This window comes from Nycticebus coucang, chromosome 1, assembly GCF_027406575.1.
Source record: "Nycticebus coucang isolate mNycCou1 chromosome 1, mNycCou1.pri, whole genome shotgun sequence".
Classification (NCBI taxonomy): domain Eukaryota; kingdom Metazoa; phylum Chordata; class Mammalia; order Primates; family Lorisidae; genus Nycticebus; species Nycticebus coucang.
The window spans coordinates 142,246,875-142,269,533 of NC_069780.1; the positions used below are offsets into that span (position 1 = coordinate 142,246,875).

The window sequence follows — 22,659 nt, forward strand, 5'->3', positions numbered from 1 at the left end:
AGGATGGTGATCTGGAATCAATCTTGAACTATCTAAGAAGGATACCTATATTTATTTATTTACTATTATCATTATTTGAGACAGTGTCTTACTGTGTTGCCCTCGGTAGAGTGCCGAGGTGTCACAGCTCATAGCACCCTCCAATTCTTGGGCTTAAGTGATTGTCTCCCCTCAGTCTCTCAAGTAGCTGGGATTACAGGCACCTGCCACAACGCCTGGCTAATTTTTGGTTGTAGTTCTTGTTTGGCAGGCCTAGGCTGGGTTCAAACCCACCAGCTCTGGTGTATGTGGCTTGCACCCTAGCCACTGAGCTACAGGTGCCAAGCCTATGTTTACTTTTCTATATGGGCTGCATCCTCTTTTTCTTATGTCTCCCTTCTTCATTCTTCTACTCCTGTATCTCCCTCTCTTTCATGCCCTACACTTCCCTTTTTTAGCAATCCTCTTGTCTCAGCCTCCCAAGTACCTGGACTACAGGCATCTGCCACCAGGCCTGGCTAGTTTTTCTATTTTTAGTAGGTATTGGTCTCACTCTTGCTCAGGCTGGTTTGATACACTTCCTTTCTTAATCTCCTTCGTAGGCTTTTCATTCTGTACACCCCAGTTATTGAAATTTACAAGAAGCAGTCCTAAACTATCTTTTCTCATTATTCTCTTTTTGTACAATTTCATCCACATTCTTGCTTTATTCACTGCCTTCATGCCAGTGCCCATTACATCTTCTACCTGTTAGTTTTTAATGTTAGAATTTTCAGTAGGTATATGTTGGTACACAATTGTGATTTTATTTGCCTTTACCTGTATATCCTATACTTAGCATCTCAAAGGCTGCAAGCTGCTCATACTCAGGTGTTTAAATATTGGTGTTCTCCAGAGAACTGTGTTCAGCTCTTTTCACTTTCTACTCTACATGTTATATCTGTATTATATTTTGTTTGTTTTAAAAATATATATCTTTAATAATAACTTCTGTATTAATTTACTTAGGATGTTGTAACACAGTAGTGTGGACTGGGTGGCTTAACAGAAATTTATTTTCTCATAATTATGGAAGATACAGGTTTAAGATCAAAGTGTTAATAAGGTTGGCTGGTTTCTTCGAAGGGCCTCCCTTCTTGGCTTCCAGATGGCCGTCATCTTCCTGTGTTTTCCTGTGGTCTTCTATGTCCTAATCTCCTCTTCTTATAATAACAGCAATCTTATTGGATTAGGGTCTATGTAATGATCTAATTTTAACTTAATCACCTCTTTAAATACCAAAATTCAAATACAATCACATTAAAAGGTGAAGGGGTTCTGAGAAATACCAAAATTCAAATACAGTCACATTAAAAGGGCAGGGGTTCTGAGAAATGTGTCCTTAAGGCAAGAATTTAAAAGAAAAAGGAACTGGGGGTTAGGAATTTGGGACACAAGTCAGCCCATAACAATTTTCATATCTATCTATTCAGATATATTCAAGCCGGACTTCTCTATAATATCGAAGTCAAATATCTTTGTTACAAAGACATCTTTTTAGACATCTTTTCCAAAATATATAGATATCTCAGATTCATGGACTGACCTTTTCTGTTCTCTGACCCTTTGAATGGAATCTGTTTGATTAGCTATAAATTTAAGAGTCCTCCTAGATTCTTTTTCATATATGACATATAGCTAGTCACTAAATACTGAGTTCTACTGCCTCAGATTTACTTTAGATTTCCATCACCAGTTTATTACATTATTATTAATAGGCTTTTTACTCTTAGAAAATTTCTTTTCTAATTATGTTTTCAAACTTAAAAGAAAAATACAGTTGGCTCAGTGCCTGTAGCTCAAGTGGCTAGGGCGCCAGCCACGTACACCAGAGGTGGTAGGTTCGAATGTGGCCTGGGTCTGCCAAACAACAATGACAACTGCAACCAAAAAATAGCCAGGTGTTGTGGTGGGCGCCTGCAGTCCCAGCTCCTTGGGAGGCTGAGGCAAGTGAATTGCTTAAGCCCAGGAGTTGGAGGTTGCTGTGAGCTGTGATGCCATGGTACTCTATCCAGGGCAACCTCTTGAGGCTCTGTCTCAAAAAAAAAAAAAAAAAGAAAGAAAAAGAAAAATATATTTAAAGTTATCCACAGTAAACTCAGAGACCAGCTTCTATAGTTACTAGCATTTTTACAGTCTTGTTTTGAGCTTTTTTTGGAATGGCTTAATCTAATAAGCATTCATTGTCTTGCAATTTCTGTAGGTCAGGAATCTGTGGGCATTTATTACCTCACATTTTTTGTGGGTAGTAGTCTAGATAACATAGCTGAGTCCTCTGCTTAGGGATGTCTAGGCTGCAATGATAGAGTCTCATCAAAGGCCTAAGTAAGGATTGATATACTTCCAAGCTTCCTCAAATGTTGACAGGACTTATTTCCTTGTGACTGTAGGACTTACGATAGTTTCATTTCATGTTTTGTTCATTCTGTTGTTCTTCCCACCTCTTGGTTACTGTAATATGAGTGCTACTATGAACATGGGTGTGCAAATATTTCCTTGAAGGTCACTTTCGGTTCTTTTGACTATATACTCAGAAATAAAAATAGTAGATCACACTAAAACTTTGTTTTTAGTTTGTATTGGTTTTTTTGTTTATTATTTCAATAGATTTAGGGGGTACAATTCATTTTGTTACATAGACAAATTGTAGAATATAATGCAGAAGTCAGGGCTTTTAGTGTACTGGTCACCAGAATAGTATACATTGTACCTGATAGGTAATTTTTTAACCCCTCCCTCACCTTTCCCTTCTCTTCTTAGTTTCCAATTTGCATTACATCATTTTATGACAACTTTATACCCATTGTTTAGCTCTCACTTATAAGTGAGAACATGTGATATTTGTTTTTCCGTTCCTGAGCTACTTAATTTAGGATAATGGTCTCCAGTTCCATCTAAGTTGCTGTAAAAGACATTATTTTATTCCTTTTTATGGCTGAGTAGTACTCCATGGTATATGTATACTGCATTTTCTTTATCCACTCATCAGCTGGTGGGCACTTGGGTTGATTCCTTATCTTTGCAATTGTGAATTGTCTGCAGTAAACGTTAGGGTACTAGTGTCTTTTTTGATAAAATGACTTCTTTTTCCTTTGGGTTGATGCCCAGTAGCAGGATTGTTGGACCTAATGGTAGGTCTACTTTTATTTTTTTAAGGAATCTCCCTACTGTTTTCTGCAGAGGTGATATTAATTTACATTCCCACCAACAGCATATAGGCATTCCCTTTTCTTTTCTTTTTCTTTTTTTTGAGACAGAGTTTTACCTTGTTGCCCCCAGTAGAGTACGTGGCATAATAGCTCACAGCAACCTCAAACTCCTGGACTCAGGTAATCCTCTTGCCTCAGTTTTTCTATTTTTACTGGAGAAAGGGTCTCGCTCTTTCTCAGGCTGGTCTCAAACTCCTGAGCTTAAGCAATCCATCTGCTTCAGCCTCCCAGAGTGCTAGGGTTATAGGTGTGTAATTTTTAGTGGAGACAGAGTCTCGCTCTTGCTCATGCTGGTCTTGAACTCATGAGCTTAAGCAATCTACTGCCCCCCAGCCTTCAGCATTCCCTTTTCACCTCATCCACACGAACTATTGTTTTTTGACTTAATAATGGCCATTCTGACAGGGACAAAGTGGTATCTTACTGTGGTTTTAATTGCATCTCCTTGATTATTAGTGATGTTGAGCATCTGTTTATGTTTGTCCCCCATTTATATACCTTCTTTTGAAAAAAATCTATTCGTGTCATTTGCCCACTTTTTAATGGGTTGTTTTTTCTGATTTTGATTCTTTGAGTAACTACGATGCTGTTTTCCATTGTGTTTGAACCATATTACAATCCCACTAACAGTGCCCAATGGTTTCATTTTCTCCACATCCCTGCCAACCCTTGTCACTTTCTGGATTTTTTGATGGTAGCTATCTCTTGCGTTATAAATGTGTGCCTGAAAATTCACATGTTAAAACTTAATCACCAATATGATAGTATTAAGAAGTGAGGCCTTTACACAGTGACTAGTGACCTTATAAAAGAGGTTGCCAGAAGCATCTCAGTTTTTTCTCTTTTTCTCTTTTGCCTTCCACTATGTGAGAACACAGCAAGAAAACCTATTTTGGAAACAGGGTGCAAGCCCTTGTGAGACACCAAATCTCCTGGCACCTCCATCTTAGACTTCCCAGCCTCTAAAAATAGAGAAAGAAATTTCTATAATTTATAAATTACTCAGTCTGTGGTATTTTGTTATGATAACACAGACTGACTAAGTCACTATCCTAGTGGGTGTGGTAATTAGTGATGTTGAACATCGTTTCATGTTTTTTGCCCATTTGTATATCTTCCTTTGAAAAAAAAAATCTGTTCATGTCATTTGCCATGTTCATATGGTAATATCTCAGTATGGTCTTGGTTTTTATTTCCTTAATTATAAGTGATGTTGAGAATCTTTTCATTTAGTTGGCCAGTTATTTGTCTTCTTTTGGGAAAAAGTCTATTCAAATCTTTTGAAAAACCTAGGTGAGCACAGTGGCTCATGCCTGTAATCATTAACACTCTGGGAGGCCAAGGCAGGTGGATTGCTTGAGCTCAGGATTTCATGACCAGCCTGAGCAAGAGCAAGACCCTGTCTCTACCAAAAGTAGAGAAAAAAACTAGCCAGACATTATGGTAGGTGTCTGTAGTCCCAACTCCTTGGGAGGCTGGGGCAAGAAGGATTGTTTGAGCCCAGGAGTTTGAGGTTGCTGTGAACTGTGATGCTACAGCACTCTACTCAGGGCAGCAGAGTGAGACTCTGTCTCAAAAAAAAAGAGAAAAGCCTTTGAAAAACCTGATTAGGTTTTTGATTTTCTGTTTTTGACTTATGGGAGTTCATTATGTATTTTGAGTATTTACCTTTTATTAGATATACATGCAAATGTTTTCTCCCATTTTATAGATTGTCTTTTCACTATGTTGGTTGTTTCCTTTGATGAATAAAAGTTTTAGATTTTGATGTAGTCCTGTTTACCCTATTTTTCTTTTGTTGCCTGTTCTTTTGGTGACATAATCAAGAAATCATTGCTAAATCCAGTCTAATGAAGTTTTGCCCTGTATTTTCCTCTGAGAGTTTTTATAGTGTTGCTCTTAAGTTTTGCTATGTTCCATTTTGAGTTAATCTTTGGATATGGTATTAGGAAAGCATCCATCTTCATTCCTTTGCATGCGTATACCCAGTTTTCCCAATACCATTTGATGCAAACAGTCTTCATTCTTTATTGCATTGTCTTAGCACTTTTGTCAAAAATCATTTGACTGTATATGTGAAGGCTCACTATTCTATTCCACTGTTCTGTATGTCATTTTTATGTCCTTACCAGACAGTTTTGTTTACTGTAGCTTTGTAATAAGTTTAGAAATCTGTAAGTGTAAGATCTTCAACTTTGTGCTTCTTTTTCAATATTGTTTTGGCTATTTAGGGTCACTTAAGATTCCATGTGAATTTTAGGAAGAATTTTTCTATTTCTGCAGAAAACATCATTGGGATTTTTATATGATTGAATTGCATTTATAGACTGGTTTTGGTAATATTGACATTTTAACAATATTCATTTTCTAATCTGTGAACATAGGATGGCTTTCCATTTATTTATGTATTTTTAATGTATTTCACCTACATTTTGTAGTTTTCAGCATATGTCTTTGGCTTCTTAGGTGAAATTTATTAACTAAATATTTTATTCTTTTTGATGCTATATATCATGGAATTCTTTTTTTTTTTTTTTTTTATTATTTTGGCCGGGGCTAGGTTTGAACCCACCACCTCTGGCATATGGGACCGGCGCCCTACTCCTTGAGCCACAGGCGCCGCCCTATATCATGGAATTCTTAATTTTTATTTTCCTTGGTATCATCTCTTAACACATACCTTGTCCTCCTGGTGCCACTGAACATAGCTGTCCTGTGACCTTATACACCTGTCTCATGGGGTTGCTGATCCCTCAGGCTACCACACTAGAAGGGTTTTTATTATTTTTATTTATTTATTTTTGGTAGAGACAGAGTCTCACTTTATTGCCCTTGGTGGAGTGCCATGGTGTCACACAGTTCACAACAACCTCCAGCTCCTGGGCTTAGGTGGTTCTCTTGCCTTAGCCTTCCGAGTAGCTGGGACTACAGGCGCCCTCCACAACACCTGGCTATTTTTTTGTTGTAATTTGGCCAGGGCTGAGTTTGAACCTGCCACCCTCAGAATTGGGGCTGGCGCCCTACCCACTGAACCACAGGGACCGCCTGGTTTTTATATATTTTTTATAGTCATAGAATCTGTCATATTGCATTTTTTAAAATGAATGAATTAATATTGAAATGTTACTTTGTTACACCAATCAAGAGGAAGATTTTTTATTTTAACTTTGTATTCTTAGAATTGTTCTCATTATGTTTATTAAAATAATTTAGTAGCCATCCTAGAGTTGCCTACATGGGTTCTAATAAAAGCCCATCTATGAAACACATGTAAAAAGCTCTTTCCTGTTCGTAGGCTCTCTAGAATAAAAAATATCCTTGAATGTTTTAAGTACCATATTATTTGAGAATTTTCAAATAGGGCTTGACCAGGAAAGGAAATTTTTCTAGTGTAAGGATTGAATGAACACTTACTAGATTTTGCTGTGTAAAATTAAAAAGTCCTTTCTTATTGGACTGGCAAAAATTTTTGAAGAGTTTATAATGTCTTTTCCTGTCTTTTTCTTTTCTTTTTTTTTTGCGACCAAGTTTCACTCTGTTGCCCACCCTAGGGTGCTGCTGTAGCATCAACCTAGCTCGTAGCCTCAAACTCCTGTGTTCTACTCATCCTCCTGCCTCAACCTCCTTAGTAGCTGGGACTACAGGCTTGCCACAATGCCCAGCTGATTTTTTCTAATTTTAAGAAGGGATGGGGACTTACTCTTGTTCAGGCTGGTCTGGAACTCCTGAGCTCAAGCAGTCCTCCCTCCTCAGCCTCCCAGAATGCTAGGATTATAGGTGTGCGCTACCATACCTAGCCTTATTTTTTATTTATTGGCTATAGAAATATTTCTAGAAAGGAATCTGATATCCTCTATTAAAATTCAAAATACGCATTTTTTTCTGTACAATTCCATTTCTGGGAGTCTGTTCCATAGCAGTGAAAGCACCATTACATAAGAGCAAAATAAAAATATGCTTACTTCTTCCATGTTTGCTGTGCTAAAAAAAGTAGTGACAAAGTTAATGTTCAGTCAGTAGGGGAAACTGCTCGGTACATTATAGTATGTTCACTCTATGGGATATTACGCAGTTCTTTTTTTTTTTATTGTTGGGGATTCATTGAGGGTACAATAAGCCAGGTTACACTGATTGCAATTGTTAGGTAAAGTCCCTCTTGCAATCATGTCTTGCCCCCATAAAGTGTGACACACACCAAGGCCCCACCCACCCCCCTCCTTCCCTCTTTCTGTTTCCCCCCCCATAACCATAATTGTCATTAATTGTCCTCATATCAAAATTGAGTACATAGGATTCATGCTTCTCCATTCTTGTGATGCTTTACTAAGAATAATGTCTTCCACGTCCATCCAGGTTAATATGGAGGATGTAAAGTCTCCATTTTTTTTAATGGCTGAATAGTATTCCATGGTATACATATACCACAGCTTGTTAATCCATTCCTGGGTTGGTGGGCATTTAGTCTGTTTCCACATTTTGGCGATTGTAAATTGAGCTGCAATAAACAGTCTAGTACAAGTGTCCTTATGATAAAAGGATTTCTTTCCTTCTGGGTAGATGCCCAGTAATGGGATTGCAGGATCAAATGGGAGGTCTAGCTTGAGTGCTTTGAGGTTTCTCCATACTTCCTTCCAGAAAGGTTGTACTAGTTTGCAGTCCCACCAGCAGTGTAAAAGTGTTCCCTTCTCTCCACATCCACGCCAGCATCTGCAGTTTTGAGATTTTGTGATATGAGCCATTCTCACTGGGGTTAGAGGATATCTCAGGGTTGTTTTGATTTGCATTTCATTACGCAGTTCTTAAAAATTATGAAGTAGGGTGGTGCCTGTGGCTCAGTGAGTAGGGTGCTGACCCCATATGCCGAAGGTGGTGAGTTCAAACCCAACCCTGGCCAAACTGCAACAATAAAAAAAAATTATGAATTAGATTTATATCAAAGGAATAGAAAGGGTTTCCACAGAGTTTTTGTTAAGTGAATGCAAGATGAGAATAATATGCATGATGTGATTCCATTCTTGTAAAACCAGAAATGATAAAAATTACAACCCCTTTATGTATATACGTGTGTGTAATATGTGTATACATATGCATATGAATTTTGCATATGCGTATGAATTTTTGTATACATAGGATAATATGACTGCAGAGAAAAATATTTGAGGGACACTATTAATCATTAACTTTGCTTTTGAGAGTTTGAAAAAACAAAAAAAGGCACTGAAAACAAAGTATGTATGATAAAATTTTATTAAAAATTATATATAATTGGTCGTATGTGCAAAGATATTAAATAAAATTACTTGTATAAAAACTACACACATTTCATTAAAAATTATGTAACCTATAAATGGAGAAGGGAGGCCAAGCCAAGTGGCTCACACATGTAATCCTAGCACACTGGGAGGCTGAGGTGAGAGGATTCTTAAGCCAGGAGTTTGAGACCAGCCTGAACAATAGTGAGACCTCATTTCTACAAATAATAATAACAATTTAAAAAATTAGCCTACCATGATGGCATGTACCTATAGTTCCAGCTACTTGGAAGTCTGAGGCAGGAGGATTGCTTGAGCCCAGGAATTGGAAGCTGCAGTGAGCTATGATGATGCCATTGCACTCTAGCCTGGGTGACAGAGCAAGACCTTGTCTGAGATAGGTAGATAGATAGATAGATAAACAGACAAACAGATAGGAGAGGAGAAGGAAAGGGTTATCTTAGAAAATTACAAAATCAAATCTTTAATTTTTTGTCTTTGGTGTCCTTTAGATCAAATTCTTAATTTTTTGAGAATTAACTGAACATATGTATAATTTGATTTTGTTTTTGTAGTAATTCCCCTGACTGATGATGTTTTGACAACATTAGCAGAAGAAGAGGTAAGTCACGTAATGAACTTTTTTTTTTTTGAGACAAAGTCTCACTATGTTGCCCTTGGTAGGATGCCGGGACGTCACAGCTCGCGGCAACCTCAAACTCTTGGGCTTAAGCGATTCTCTTGCCTGAACCTCCCAAGTAGCTGGGACTACAGGTGCCTGCCACAATGCCTGGTATTTTTTGTTGTAGTTGTCATTGTTGTTTAGCTGGCCCAGGCTGAGTTTGAACAGGTACTTGTGGCCGGTGCTGTAACCACTATGCTATGGGTGCCGTGCCCACTTAATGAATTTATAGTAACCCCAAATAATTTATTTATTTTTCAGCTGTCTTTTTTTTGGTTTGGAGTTCATTGAGGGTACAAAGAATTAGGTTATAATGATTGTATTTATTTGTTAGATAAGATCCCTCTTATAATTGTGTCCCGCCCACCCCAAATAATTTATAACTGTTTTAGATATTTATAACTTTTTAATAATTTAGAATTGTTTTAGATATGTTCATGACATAAGTTGGATGAAACTACTCTAAAACCATTTAAAATTTTCTGTTTTTATTTTAATTATGTTTTATGGAACAGAATTTTTTTTTTTTTTTTTTTTGAGACAGAGCCTCAAGCTGTAGCCCTGGGTAGAGTGCTTTGGCATGACAGCTCACAGCAACCTCCAGGTCCTGGGCTCAAGTGATTTTCCTGCCTCTGCCTCCCAAGTAGCTGGAACTACAGGTGCCTGCCACAACGCCCGGCTATTTTTTGGCTGCAGCCATCATTGTTGTTTGGGGGGCCCGGGCTGGATTCGAACCCACCAACTCAGGCGTATGTGGCTGGTGCCTTAGTTGCTTGAGCCACAGGAGCTGAGCCAGGAACAGAATATTTTTAAATATTTGAATTTTGAACTCAATTGTTCAAATTGTTCTTAAAGTTAGTGATTAATATATAAACTTGATCTCATAACTAGTTTTTAGTTTATTAAATTTCATAATAAAAGCAATATGTTAATCATAGCCAAATGACCACACATATCTATGTCTACTTCTGCTATGGATTAAATATTTGTGTTTCCTCCAAAATTCAGATGCTGATGCAACTGGGAGGTAGGACCTTTGGGAGGTGATAGGAGTCTAAGTATAGAGCACTTATAAATGAGATTAAATGTCCTTATAAGTGGCTGAAAAGACCAAACTTTACTCCTTGCATCATGTGAAGACACAGATATTGGTCATTGTTTATGAGGAAGAAGACCTTTGCCAGACACTGAATCTTGGATTTTCCTGCCCCTACAACTGTGAAAAATAAATTTCCACTTTTTATAAGATATGTAGTCTAAGGTATTTTGTTACAGCAGTCTATGACAAAACATTGGTTCAAAAACAAATACTTTTTGACAAAACAAATACTGAAAAATGTGGAAGCACCTTTGGAACTGGGTAATGGGTAGGGTCTAGAAGAATTTTGAAGTGTATGCTACAGAAAACTTATTGCTGTGAGTGACCTTTAGGGGAAATTCTGGGAGGACTTACAATAGGAGAGCTGTAAAGAAAGCCGCAGTCTTCTTAGAGAATACCTGATAATATTGATAGAAAATTGCAAAATAAAGGCCATTCTGATAAGGTCTCAGATGGAAGGTGGGAAAGGGTTTTTAGGCTACAAAGGAAAAAACGAAAGTGTTTTTCTCACTCTTTCTTTGTCTCAATACAGCATAATATCTCAGGATACCAATATGTGCAGGGATTTCTTTTCACCAGCAACTAAGTCTCTGGAAAATTGTGCAATAGGTGATTCTCCAGTGAGCACCAACTGGTTGTCCTCTAATTCATTTCAATTCTGACACTAACTGGAGGTAGTGTCAGATCCCACAGGTTGAGAGCTCAGTCCCTCATGACTGCCCCTCTACTTCAGATGTCAGTCAGTTACAAGTAATAGATGTCACTTATAGTTCCAATCAACTGGCTGTAAATCAGGCATTCGCATGATCCCCTCCTTGTTGATTAATTTGCTAGAGTAGCTCACAGAAATCAGGAAAACATTTAAATTTACTCATTTATTATAAAAGATATTACCAAAACGAACAAACGAAAGATATCACAAAGGATACAGATGAACAGCCAGATGGAAGAGATACATAAGACAAGTCATGGAGCTTCCAGACTATCTATGGCTGTGCTACCCTCTTGGAACTCCACATGTTCAGGCTATCTAGAAGTTCTCCAAACACTGTCTTTTTGAGTTTTTATGGAAGCTTCATTACATAAACATAATTGATTAAATCATTGGCCATTGATGATCAACTTAACCATCAAACCTTCTCCCTTCCCTGGAGGCTGGGATATGGGGCTTAAAGTCCCAATTCTCTAATCAGGCCTTGGTCTTTCCAGTGACCAGCTCCAATCCTGAGGTTACATAGGGATTGCTGGTCATCAGTCAAATCAATATTGTTCAAAAAGGTACTTATCACTTTGGAGTTTCCAAGGATTTTAAGGGTTCTATGCCAGGAAATGGAGACAAAGATCAAATATGTATTTTACAACATCACAATGTTATTAGACACTGGAGTAAAGGCCTTTCTTGTTATTGACAAATAACTTGGCTTAATTATGTTCGTGTCCTCATGTTTTGTGAGCAACGAAGTTGAATATTTGGTTGAGGAAATGTTTAAATTGTTGAAGGTATGGATTGGCTTCTTTTGAGTATGTATAGTAAGATGTAAGAAGATAAAAATGAACTTAAGACATTGTTAATCAAAAAGGAAGCAGAATTTAAAGATTTAAAAATTTCTTAGTTCATCCTTATTATAAAGAATGAGAAACGCTGAATGGGAAAGAACTTGAAGGATGTGGCCAAATGACCATCCGACAGGAGATTAGTCAGCAATCTCAACTGAAGCTAGGACGTATTGTTCAAGATGATGGAAGAGTGCAAAGTTAAGGGCCACAGGAGTCTGTGGGACTTTAAGACACACTGTCCAGCATGGCCTTACATTATGGACTCTACTCCCTACTCTCAGACTCTACATTGCTTGGCTTCCCCAAGTACTGCTTCAGTGTGCCCAGGTGTGGTATGGACTGCAGTGGTCATCCTTCTGGAGTATGAAATCTCTTCCAACCTGTAGAGTACACAAGCCAGGGGCTGGCTCCAAGCCTAGGTTGGCTCCACCTAGGTTTCAAATGAATGGTTCTTTCAGCAGAATTTTAGCCTTGTGATCTCAGCCCAGGGGAATCATGGTGCCCAGGCACAGAGATGCTGTAGCAGTGAAGTCCAGACAAAATGCTAATGTGGGGCCATCTGGCCAACTTGTGGGACTGGGATGCTCAGAGCTCTGGAGGCCAATCTTTGCCTGGCAAAGCTTCAGGGGCATGACTACCACTCCATTGTGTCCAGAGGTCAGGACCTTCACCCTAGTTGTCCTGGAGGACAGAGCATTGAGCTAAAGATTATTTGGGGGAACTTACTATTTAATGTTGTTTACCCTGTTGTGTTTTGGACTTTCTTTGGACCTGTCATGCCTTTCTTCTTTTCTGTTTCTCACTTTTGGAATAGGAATGTCTATCCTATGTCTGTCCCTCCATCCCATAACAAGTTTGATTTTATAAGTTCATAGCTAGAGATCAGTTTGCTTTAGAATGAATTGTATTTTGAGTCTGATTTATAACATTTTGATGAAATTTTAGACTTTTGAGCTAAACAGCTGGAATAAGTAAGACTTTGGGGCAAAAAAGACATGAATGGGGGGTTGGGGACTATAATGCTTTCTCAAAAGTTCACACAAATGTCAAATGTCAATAATAGCATGTTTTCAAAGTGTGAGTCTATAAAGTCAAAATATAGAAGAAGAAGATGGACATAAACAAATTTTAACAAGGATGTAGAACATGGAAAGAGATTAAGTATCTGTATGCCTAGAACAGAAATACTAATGATAAGAGGGTTTATCTACCCCACAGTATTGAAGAAAGGCTTGGGATTTTAAGTGTTCATGGTAAAAACCAAACTCTGTAAAAAAATATATATATATATTTTTTTCAGTTTTTGGCCGGGGCTGGGTTTGAACCTGCCACCTCCGGCATATGGGGCTGGCGCCCTACTCTTTTGAGCCACAGGCGCCGCTCTATATATTCTTTTTTGAGACAGAGTCTTGCTCTGTTGTCCTGTGTACAGTGCTGTGGTATCACAGCTCACAGCAACCTCAAACTCTTGGGCATGAGCAATCTTCTTAGCTTCCCACATAGCTGGGACTACAGGTGCCTACCGGAATGCCCAACTAGTTTTTCTATTTTTAGTAGAGATGGGGTTTCACTCTTGCTCAGGCAGTCCACCCTCCTTAGCCTCCCAGAGTGCTAGGATTATAGGCCTAGGTTGAAATCTTTCTTTCTTTTTTTGGACAGAGTCTCACTTTGTTGCCTTTGGTAGAGTGCTGTGGTGTTATAGATCACAGCAACCTCAAACTCTTAGGCTCAAGTGATTCTCGTACCTCAAACCTCCCAAGTATCTAGGACTACAGGCATCCACCACAACACCTAGCTACTTAGAGATGAGATCTCGCACTTGGTCAGGCTGTCTGGAACTTGTGAGCTCAGGCAATCCACTGCCTTGGCCTCCCAGAGTGCTTAGGATTATACTGTAGATGTGAGCTACCGTGCCCGGCCCAGGTTGCAGTATATCTGAAATAAGGCTCCCTTAAAATGGATTACTACAGTGCTCATTCACACAAGAGAGTTCATACATGTGGTAAAAAGACAAATACAGGATTTCATGGTAGCTTTTTTTATTTGATTAATTTTATAAAATGAAGGATAAATACTCACATGCACAATCTGATTAACAAAACTCCTAGATACATCAGAATGTAAAATATAAAATGTCCTAAAGTAGATTCTGATCATCAGGCAAGTAAAATTGAAGTTAAGCTTGTGTTAGCTTGGTATTCCTTACCCTTCTTCATACTCTTAAGTGGAGCATTTTACTACTGGAGCTTGTACCTTTGAAGGCAAGGTATTCTGATAAAATGCTCCTTCAGCCTTGACTTGGGACATTTTGTTTAGGAAGGGAAAGATCAGGTGAAAATATTTTGGTGGGGGGCACTTTAAATACCTCTTTACACATTTAAATTAGATTGACTTTAGCTGTTCTTAGAAAGGATTCCATGTAGTTACCTAGAGCAGTTACTCAAATTTTGGTTTTCTTTTACATAGCTGCATTCGGAGTACTCTATGTGAGGCATGTTTAGAAAAAGAGAAACACACCTGGAATTTATATTCTTCCAAGTAATCTTTTTTAGTCTTTTGGTAATGGCAATCCCCAGGTGATGTTGGTACATTTGTTAATGGTGACTCTATGGAGATGCTGCAGAGATAGTGCTGATGTATAGAGTGGTTTGGTCAGGTAAAGGGAACAGTGCCCTTGGGGAGGGGATGGCATCTGGGCCCGTCTGCTTATCCTTGCGCATTTGAACATAGTAGTTGATCAGATGAACCACATTGGCAAATTGGTTAAGCTTGGACTTGACACATATGATAGAGTCCAATCTGAATTTCCCTTTTCTGTATTCAATTCGCAGATTGGTTGATCCAGCTTTTTTTTGTGTGTATGTAGACACAGTCTCACTTTATCGCCCTTGGTAGAGTGCCATGGCATCACACAGCTCACAGCAACCTCCAACTCCTGGGCTTAGGTGATTCTGTTGCCTCAGCCTCCCGGGTAGGTGGAACTATAGGTGCCTGCCACAACGCCCGGCTATTTATTTATTTATTGTTGCAGTTTGGCGGGAGCTTGGGTTTGAACCTGCCACCCTCGGTGTATGAGGCCGGCTCCTTACCCATTAAGCCACAGGTGCTGCCCGATTCAGCTTTGTTTTAACAAACATTATTAGTAGGTAGTCTGAGTGCAAGCTATCTCTAATCAAGAAAGTTCCTTCTGGTGCCCTTTTTTTTTTTTTTTTTTTTTTTTGTAGTTTTTGGCTGGGGCTGGGTTTGAACCTGCCACCCTCTGTGTATGAGGCCTGTGCCCTACCCCTTTGAGCCACAGGCACTGCCCTCTGGTGCCTCTTTTAATTTCTTTTTGGCTTCTTTAACAGTGGTACTTCTCCAGTACCATCCCCCCCTCCTCCACTGGCTCTACACCCCTTCTGTGCCATTCCCGGAGCGCTGCAGGCACCGCATTGTCCTGGGATAAGTGTTATTGCGGCAAACACAGGTGGCTGCCCAAGTTGGGGCAGAGAGGGGCTCACATCCTTCCTGGAAGTCAATGAGAACCCCAAAAGGAGTTCTGTACTAGGTACCAGAAATGCTGGCAGAGAGGGAGGGAATAGGGAGCTGCCTATTTCTCCCCAGGTCTGGCAAACTGATAGCAAAGTCCCTTGCAAATATGGTTACCCTCAGATCGCCTCAGCCGCTGCCTCCGCACCCAGCAGCCTCCCCAGTGGACATGGGGCGGAGTATCAGGAGGTCCCCAGGAGAGGGAGGGTATCTGCCTCAGTTTCCCCTGTTGACATTTAATTTGGGAACAAGATGCCAGGGGATGCGACCGCCTCTGTGTTTGATGGGCGACCAGAGTTCTCTGGACAAAGGACAGACAAAATCCCCAGGGATCATTGCCTTAACACCCCCTGCCCAGGCTTCTGCGTCCCTCTGGACTCTGTTGCTCACCACACCCAGGCAGCCGCTGGGTTTTACTCTGGCAGTACACCTCACACTTCTGAAGGCTGGGAAATTTAAGAACATAGTGCTGCTGGCATAGATGAAGGAGGGCCTTTTTGTTGTTATAAGATGGAGGAAGAATAGAAGGTAGAAGTATTCATGAGCAACAGAGAGGAAAAGGGGACTGAACTTCCACAATGACCAACTCAACTCCCACAATAATGGTGTTAATTATTTCATGAAGGCAAAGCCTTAATGACCCAATCACATGCCAGAGACCTCACCTCGTAAAACTGCTGCAATGACAACTGTGTTTCCAACACATGAGCTTTTGAGAAACATTCAAACCATAGCGATCATATATTGTATGATTCCATTTATATAAAATGTTCACAATAGGCAAATCTATAGAGACAGAAAGTAGATTACTGGTTACATAAGGCTGATTGTTTGGAAAGGATGTGGGGAATGACTGCTAATGGATACTACTGATGGGATTTCTTTTTTGAGTGGTGAAAATGTCCTAAAAGTGATTGTAGTGATGCTTGTACAAATATACTAAAAAACGTTGATTTATATACTTTGGGTGGATTCTAGGCCTCCCAAAGTGCTAAGATTATAGGCCCATGGCGTAATTGTATGTTTTAAAAAATAAATCTATTTTCTGTCATTATTAGTTTATATTAGTTCTTTTCTTTATTGTAGTTGCTTTAGGGTTTATAATATACAGCTTTAACTTAATACATAATAACACTGATTCAGATTTAGAAAAAGCTAAATGGAAAGTCTTGAGTTCAGAAGAGTAAACACTAGTTGATCTGATCTAGAAACAAAAGGATATTAGATAAAGGCCAGAGCTTATTATATAATCTTCTTTAGTAATCTTTGTTACTCATATGCCTCAAGCACACTTCTGCCTCTTGGCCTTTTTACTGACCATTCTCTGTTCCTAGAACATCAACATTCTTTTGTTGATACCCCATAATAACATGGTTTTAGCTTTGAGTTCTTTCTCCGCTATTCAAATGTTACCTGATCAGAGAGGTTTTTCCATGTCATGGGGCTTAAAATAACCATTTCTTGCTCTGGATGCCTTTACTTTTATTCTGATTTATTTTTTCTTCATAGCACTTATCATAACTATAGTTGTATATTGTTTGTCTGGATTCTCCTTTTTGAGACTGAGTCTCACTCTGTCACCCTGGGTAGAGTGCTGTTGTGTCATAGCTCACAGCAACCTCAAACTCTTGGGCTCAAGAGTTCCTCTTGCCTCAGCCTCCCCAGTAGCTGGAACTACAGGTGCCAACCAAAACTCCCGGCAGTACTCCCCTCTTTGTTCTGTTCACCTTTAAATCCCTGCCTCCTTCAACAATACCTGGTAGTTAATAACTGATGAATAAATACTGATTGAATAATTGAGTAAACATTGAATTATTGATACTCATTTGAATCTCTTTTGTATAGTCTCCTTAGAAAAAATACCTAATCTATCTGATTACCAAAAACACACTATTTACCTTTCAGTATGAAATTAAAATGTATTTCTAAAATGTATTTCTTTTTCTTTTTTTTTTTTTTTTCAGAGACAGTGTCTCACTTCGTTGCCCTCGGTAGAGTGCTGTGGCGTCACAGCTCATAGCAACCTCTAGCTCTTGGGCTTAGCCAATTTCTCTTGCCTCAGCTTCCCAAGTAGCTGGGACTACAGGCGCCCTCCACAATACCCGACTATTTTTTGTTGCAGTTTGGCTGGGGCCGGGATTGAACCTGCCACCCTTGGTATATGGGGCCGGCTCCCTACTCACTGAGCCACAGGCACCGCCCTTAAAATGTATTTCTTATACTTTTGTATTTAACCATAGAATATTAGCAACATCTTAGCACCTACTTTATATTTACCTTTTAAAACACTTTCTGGTAGGCTTTTTATTCATGTTTGAACAGAAACATCCTAGACCAGTTGTTAGGATGTGAACTAGTGGACATAGGTTTTGAGAAAGATTTCTCCAAAGATTAAGATAGAAAGAAGAAAAAAGGTTATTTTATTTTTCCAGGTAAAAAAGGGCTAATACAGAAGTCAAAGGGGTAGAGAGTGTTGGCAAAGAGAGAGAACAAGGTATTCAGGCTTAGGGGTTGTAAAGAGGATGAAGAAAATTTATGGTTGTAGCCAGATTAACTAGGTGCTATGAATGCTGCATCTAGTCCTTTTTTCTTAGGAGCAGGCTCCTAAGGCTGGTAACAGAAGTGGCAGACAGGCTTATCATTGGTAGGTGTGATCTTGTCAGTGAGTCTGCCTTAGAGTTTTCTTTTTTTTTTTGGAGCAGGAATGAAGACCTGTAGCTTGCAACCCTCACTACCCCCAATTCTCTGTTCAGAAACTCTACGAAGTTGTAAAAAGCAAATTGTAGGGCGGCGCCTGTGGCTCAGTGAGTAGGGTGCCGGCCCCATATGCTGAGGGTGGTGGGTTCAAACCCAGCCCCGGCCAAACTGCAACCAAAAAATAGCCTGGCATTGTGGCGGGTGCCTGTAGTCCCAGCTGCTCGGGAGGCTGAGGCAAGAGAATCGCGTAAGCCCAGGAGTTAGAGGTTGCTGTGAGCCGTGTGACGCCATGGCACTCTACCTGAGGGTGGTACAGTGAGACTGTCTCTACAAAAAAAAAAAGCAAATTCTAAATGGCGTTTATTAGTCAATAGTTCTAAAAACTTAAATTTCCTGTTTAGCACTTTTAAGATGTGAAAACAGAGCCCCTGCAGGGTGCCTGAGGGAGAGGGAGAGAGAAAGAAAGCTTGTATGAGGCTTTGTACAGTCACTCATGCCATGTAGCACTCTGGGAGACCAAGGCAGGAGGATTGCTTGAGGTCAGTAGTTCTTGACCAGCCTGAGCAAAGTGAAATCAGGCTGTGTGTGGTGGTTCGTGCCACCTATCACTCTGGGAGGTCAAGGCAGGGGGATTCATGACTAGCCTGAGGAAAGTGAGACCCAGTCTCTATGAAAAATAGAAAAATTAGCTTGATGTGGTAGCAGGCTCTTTTAGTACCAGCTACTGAGCAGACAGGCAGGAGAATTGCTTGAGCCTAGGAGTTAGAGGTTGCTGTGAGCTAGGGTGAGGCTCTGCTTTAAAAGGAAGGAAGATTTGTTGTACGGTTGATCTTAGCCCTTCACTGAAATGTAAATGTTGCTATCATTTGGAAATAAAGCTATTTATAGTATTAAAGTCTAAGCAATTAATTTCGATTATTTTGTTTCAGTTCCAAAAGTTGAGACATAATCTTGAAATGGTCCTATCTACTATTCAGTCAAAGAATGAAAAGTTAAAGGAGGACTTGGAAAGGTATATTTATGTTATAATTACTATTAATAATTGATATATATGGAATTAGTACTTAAAGTTCTAATTGGGTATTGTTTGTTTTGTTTTATATTTCCGTGTTTAAAGGGAGCAACGGTGGTTGGATGAACAGCAACAGATAATGGAATCTCTTAATATACTACACAGTGAATTGAAAAATGAGGTTGTGCCATTTTCTGAGTCAAGGTATTCATTTTGTTTTCTAGGTTTTTCAAATAGGAGAAAATATTTACTTTTTTTCTTTCTTTCTTTTTTTTGGGACAGCGTCTTACTATGTCACCCTGGGTACAGTGCTGTGGCATCACAGCTCACAGCAACCTCAAACTCTTGGACTTAAGCGATTCTCTTGCCTTAGCCTCCCAAGTAGCTGGGACTACAGGTGCTTGCCACATCGCCTGGCTATTTTTTGGTTGTAGTTGTCATTGTTGTTTGGCAGGCCCTGGCAGGATTCGAACCTGCTATTTCCAGTATATATGGCTGGCGCCCTAGCCACTGAGTTACAGGTGCTGAGCTGAAAATATTTTCTTTTTTATGTTACAGATGAAAAGAAGGTAAAATTTACCAAGAGTCATAAATCTTGCTCTAACATTTGGCAGCTTTTAGTTACATGATCTTTTATGAACAACTTGACTTGATTGTAACTTTGCTTTCCTTGCATGTTAAATAGAGAATATTAATTTCATAAAGCTAGTTATTTGGTTTGAGCAAATGAAGTTTTTAAAAAGTTTCCAATCAATTTTATGAATAAACAAATGTATGTGCATATGTATTTTATGTGTTAAATGTTTCTCTTAATGTTTTTAATCTATCAGAATCTTAAATGAACTGAAAACTAAAATACTTAATATAAAAGAATATAAGGAGAAACTCTTGATTACCTTGGGTGAGTTTTTAGAAGATCATTTTCCTTTGCCTGATGGAAATGTGAAAAAGAAACAGGTAAGTTTTAGATATGATGTTAATGTAGATACTTATATTTGAAATTATTTTATATAGGTTTAAAAGCAAATCTTCTTTTATAGTTCAAAGATAGGCACACATACACAAATATACCATAATCACATATGTATTGAAAAATTAGAAGCAAACTAATGGTTTGATAAAATGTGATTAAATATATATTTTATATTATATCCAGAGGGTGGGAGAAAGGTCAGTGTAAAAAATAATATATTGGCTCGGTGCCCGTAGCATAGTGGTTATGGTGTTGGCCATGTACACCGAGGCTGGTGGCTTCTAACCCAGCCTGGGCCAGCTAAGCAGCAATGACAATTGCAACCAAAAAATAGGCAGGTGTTATGGTGGGTGCCTGTAGTCCCAGCTACCTGGGAGGCTGAGGCAAGAGAATCACTTAAGCTCAAGAGTTTGAGGTTGCTGTGAGTTATGATGCTATAGTACTCTACTGAGGGCAAAAAAGTGAGACTCTGTCTCAAAAAAAAAAAAAAAAAAAAAAAAATATATATATATATATATATAGAATACCATCAAAGGAGTTAATGAAATGCTCACTACTTTCTGTTAAATAGATAAGACACAGATGACTAAATTATATGAATCAAATTATGCCACAAATTTAATAGTACTTTATATGGGGAAATACATAATATGTAGCTTTTTAAATCAGAATGATGTTTAAAATCTTTTAGTATAAGTTATCGCCTATTTGAATGGTAGTTATGATAGAATAAACCTTTTCTAGAAAAGTGGATACATATTTGAGTGGCAAAAGATTGGGAATATCCACTTTAATTTTTTAATCCAATAAACAGTATAAATACTTTTGAAATTGAAAAAGGCACTGAAACTGGCACCAGAGTGATCTCTTTAAAACATATATATATATGTTTTTATATAAAACTATATATATATAGTTTTATCATTTTTCAGTGTAAAACCTTTTTGATGGCTCCCTATGGGATAACACCTATACACTCATTAGAATCATTATGCTCTGGGCGGCGCCTGTGGCTCAGTCGGTAAGGCACCGGCCCCATATACTGAGGGTGTACGGGTTCAAACCCGGCCCCGGCCAAACTGCAACCAAAAAATAGCTGGGCATTATGGCAGGCGCCGTAGTCCCAGCTACTTGGGAGGCTGAAGCGAGAGAATCGCTTAAGCCCAGGAGTTGGAGGTTGCTGTGAGCTGCGTGAGGCCACGGCACTCTACCGAGGGCCATAAAGTGAGACTCTGTCTCTACAAAAAAAAAAAAAAAAAAAATCCTTTAGAATCATTATGCTCTGGACATTGTCTTTCCTTTCAGCCTTATCTCCAACCATTCTTTATCCATCTTTTATAGAATTCATCCAACCATACTACTATATCGCCATTAAGTGTGCAATTACCTTTCACTTTTTTGTGTCTTAAATATTCTGTTCCTTTTTCTAGAAGATCTTTGCTATCTGGTGAGGATAACAAATCCACATGAAAAATAATTGAAGGAACTAGGCTGGGCATGGTAGTTCATACCTATAATCCTATCACTCTCTAGGAGGCTGAGACAGGAGCATTGCTTGAACTCAGGAGTTTGAGACCAGCCTAAGCAAGAGCAAGACTCCTTCTCTACTAAAAATTAAAAAAAAAAAAAAAAAAGCTGGGCATAGTGGCTGTTGCCTTTAGTCCAGCTACTGAAAAGGCTGAGGCAGGAGGATTGCTTGAGCCTAGTAGTTTGAGGTTGCAGTGAACTCTGATGCCACTTCACTCTAGCTGGACAATACAGTGAGACTCCCTCTCAAAAAATAATAGAAGGAAGGAAGGGGAGGGGGAAAAATTGGAGGAACTGATGATTAACATGGTAAAGGAAAAAGAAGACTTGGGCCTTCTAATAGCTGTCTTCAAATATTTGGAAGAATTGAATGGAAGTGGAATAAGATTTATTCCCTTAAATCCAAGAAAAAAAAATCAGTGAGTTAATTTGACATGAGGAACTCAAGGGCTGTAGAAAGAAGAGTAAGTCTCTTTGGAAGCAAGTTTGGAATGTCATTTGTAGAACTTTATTGGGAGTAGTGGTGTCAGACATTAAACTGTTGTTGTTGTTAAGACTAGGTCTCCCTCTATTGCCCAGGCTGGAGTACAGTGACGTCATGATAGGTTCACTGCACCATCTTAAGGCCTGGTTCAAGTGATTCCACTGCCTCAGCATCGAAAATAGCTGGGACTACAGGCATGCCTGCACACTTGGCTAGTTTTTTACTTTTTGTAGAGAGAAGGTCTCGCTGTGTTGCTCAGGCTGCTTTTGAATTCCCAGCCTCAAGCATTCCTTCCTCCTTACCTTTCAATATGGTAGGATTACAGGCGTGAGGTACTGCATGCAACTTAGGCTTTCTTTTATATGAATGTATGTAATGTGTATAATACATATATATATATCTACTATATGTTTATGGATAGTTTGAATTTTATCTTTCAGTAATTATAAAAGTTTTCATTATCTTAGGAGTTGTTTCAGCTGCATTTTATGATTGAATTAAGTACAAAGGTAATTTACTTTCCACATTCTTCTTATGTTTTCTAATTGTGAGTTTTTGACTTTAGTTACCTTGTACCATTGCAACTAAGAAGTATTGATTTTCAAAATCTTGTAATATGGT

At 38.9% G+C, this 22,659-nt stretch overlaps 1 protein-coding gene across 2 annotated transcripts in view; it reads left to right on the forward strand.

Annotated features, from left to right (window-relative positions):
* CENPK (centromere protein K) overlaps window positions 1-22,659 on the forward strand; it is a 38,732-nt gene that overhangs the window by 11,954 nt on the left and 4,119 nt on the right. For both annotated transcript variants that reach the window (XM_053596257.1, XM_053596256.1), the window contains exons 5-8: window positions 9,055-9,101; window positions 18,972-19,054; window positions 19,160-19,258; window positions 19,885-20,011. In XM_053596257.1, the coding sequence (XP_053452232.1) occupies window positions 9,055-9,101; window positions 18,972-19,054; window positions 19,160-19,258; window positions 19,885-20,011 (356 nt within the window). The remainder of the gene's footprint in view (window positions 1-9,054; window positions 9,102-18,971; window positions 19,055-19,159; window positions 19,259-19,884; window positions 20,012-22,659) is intronic.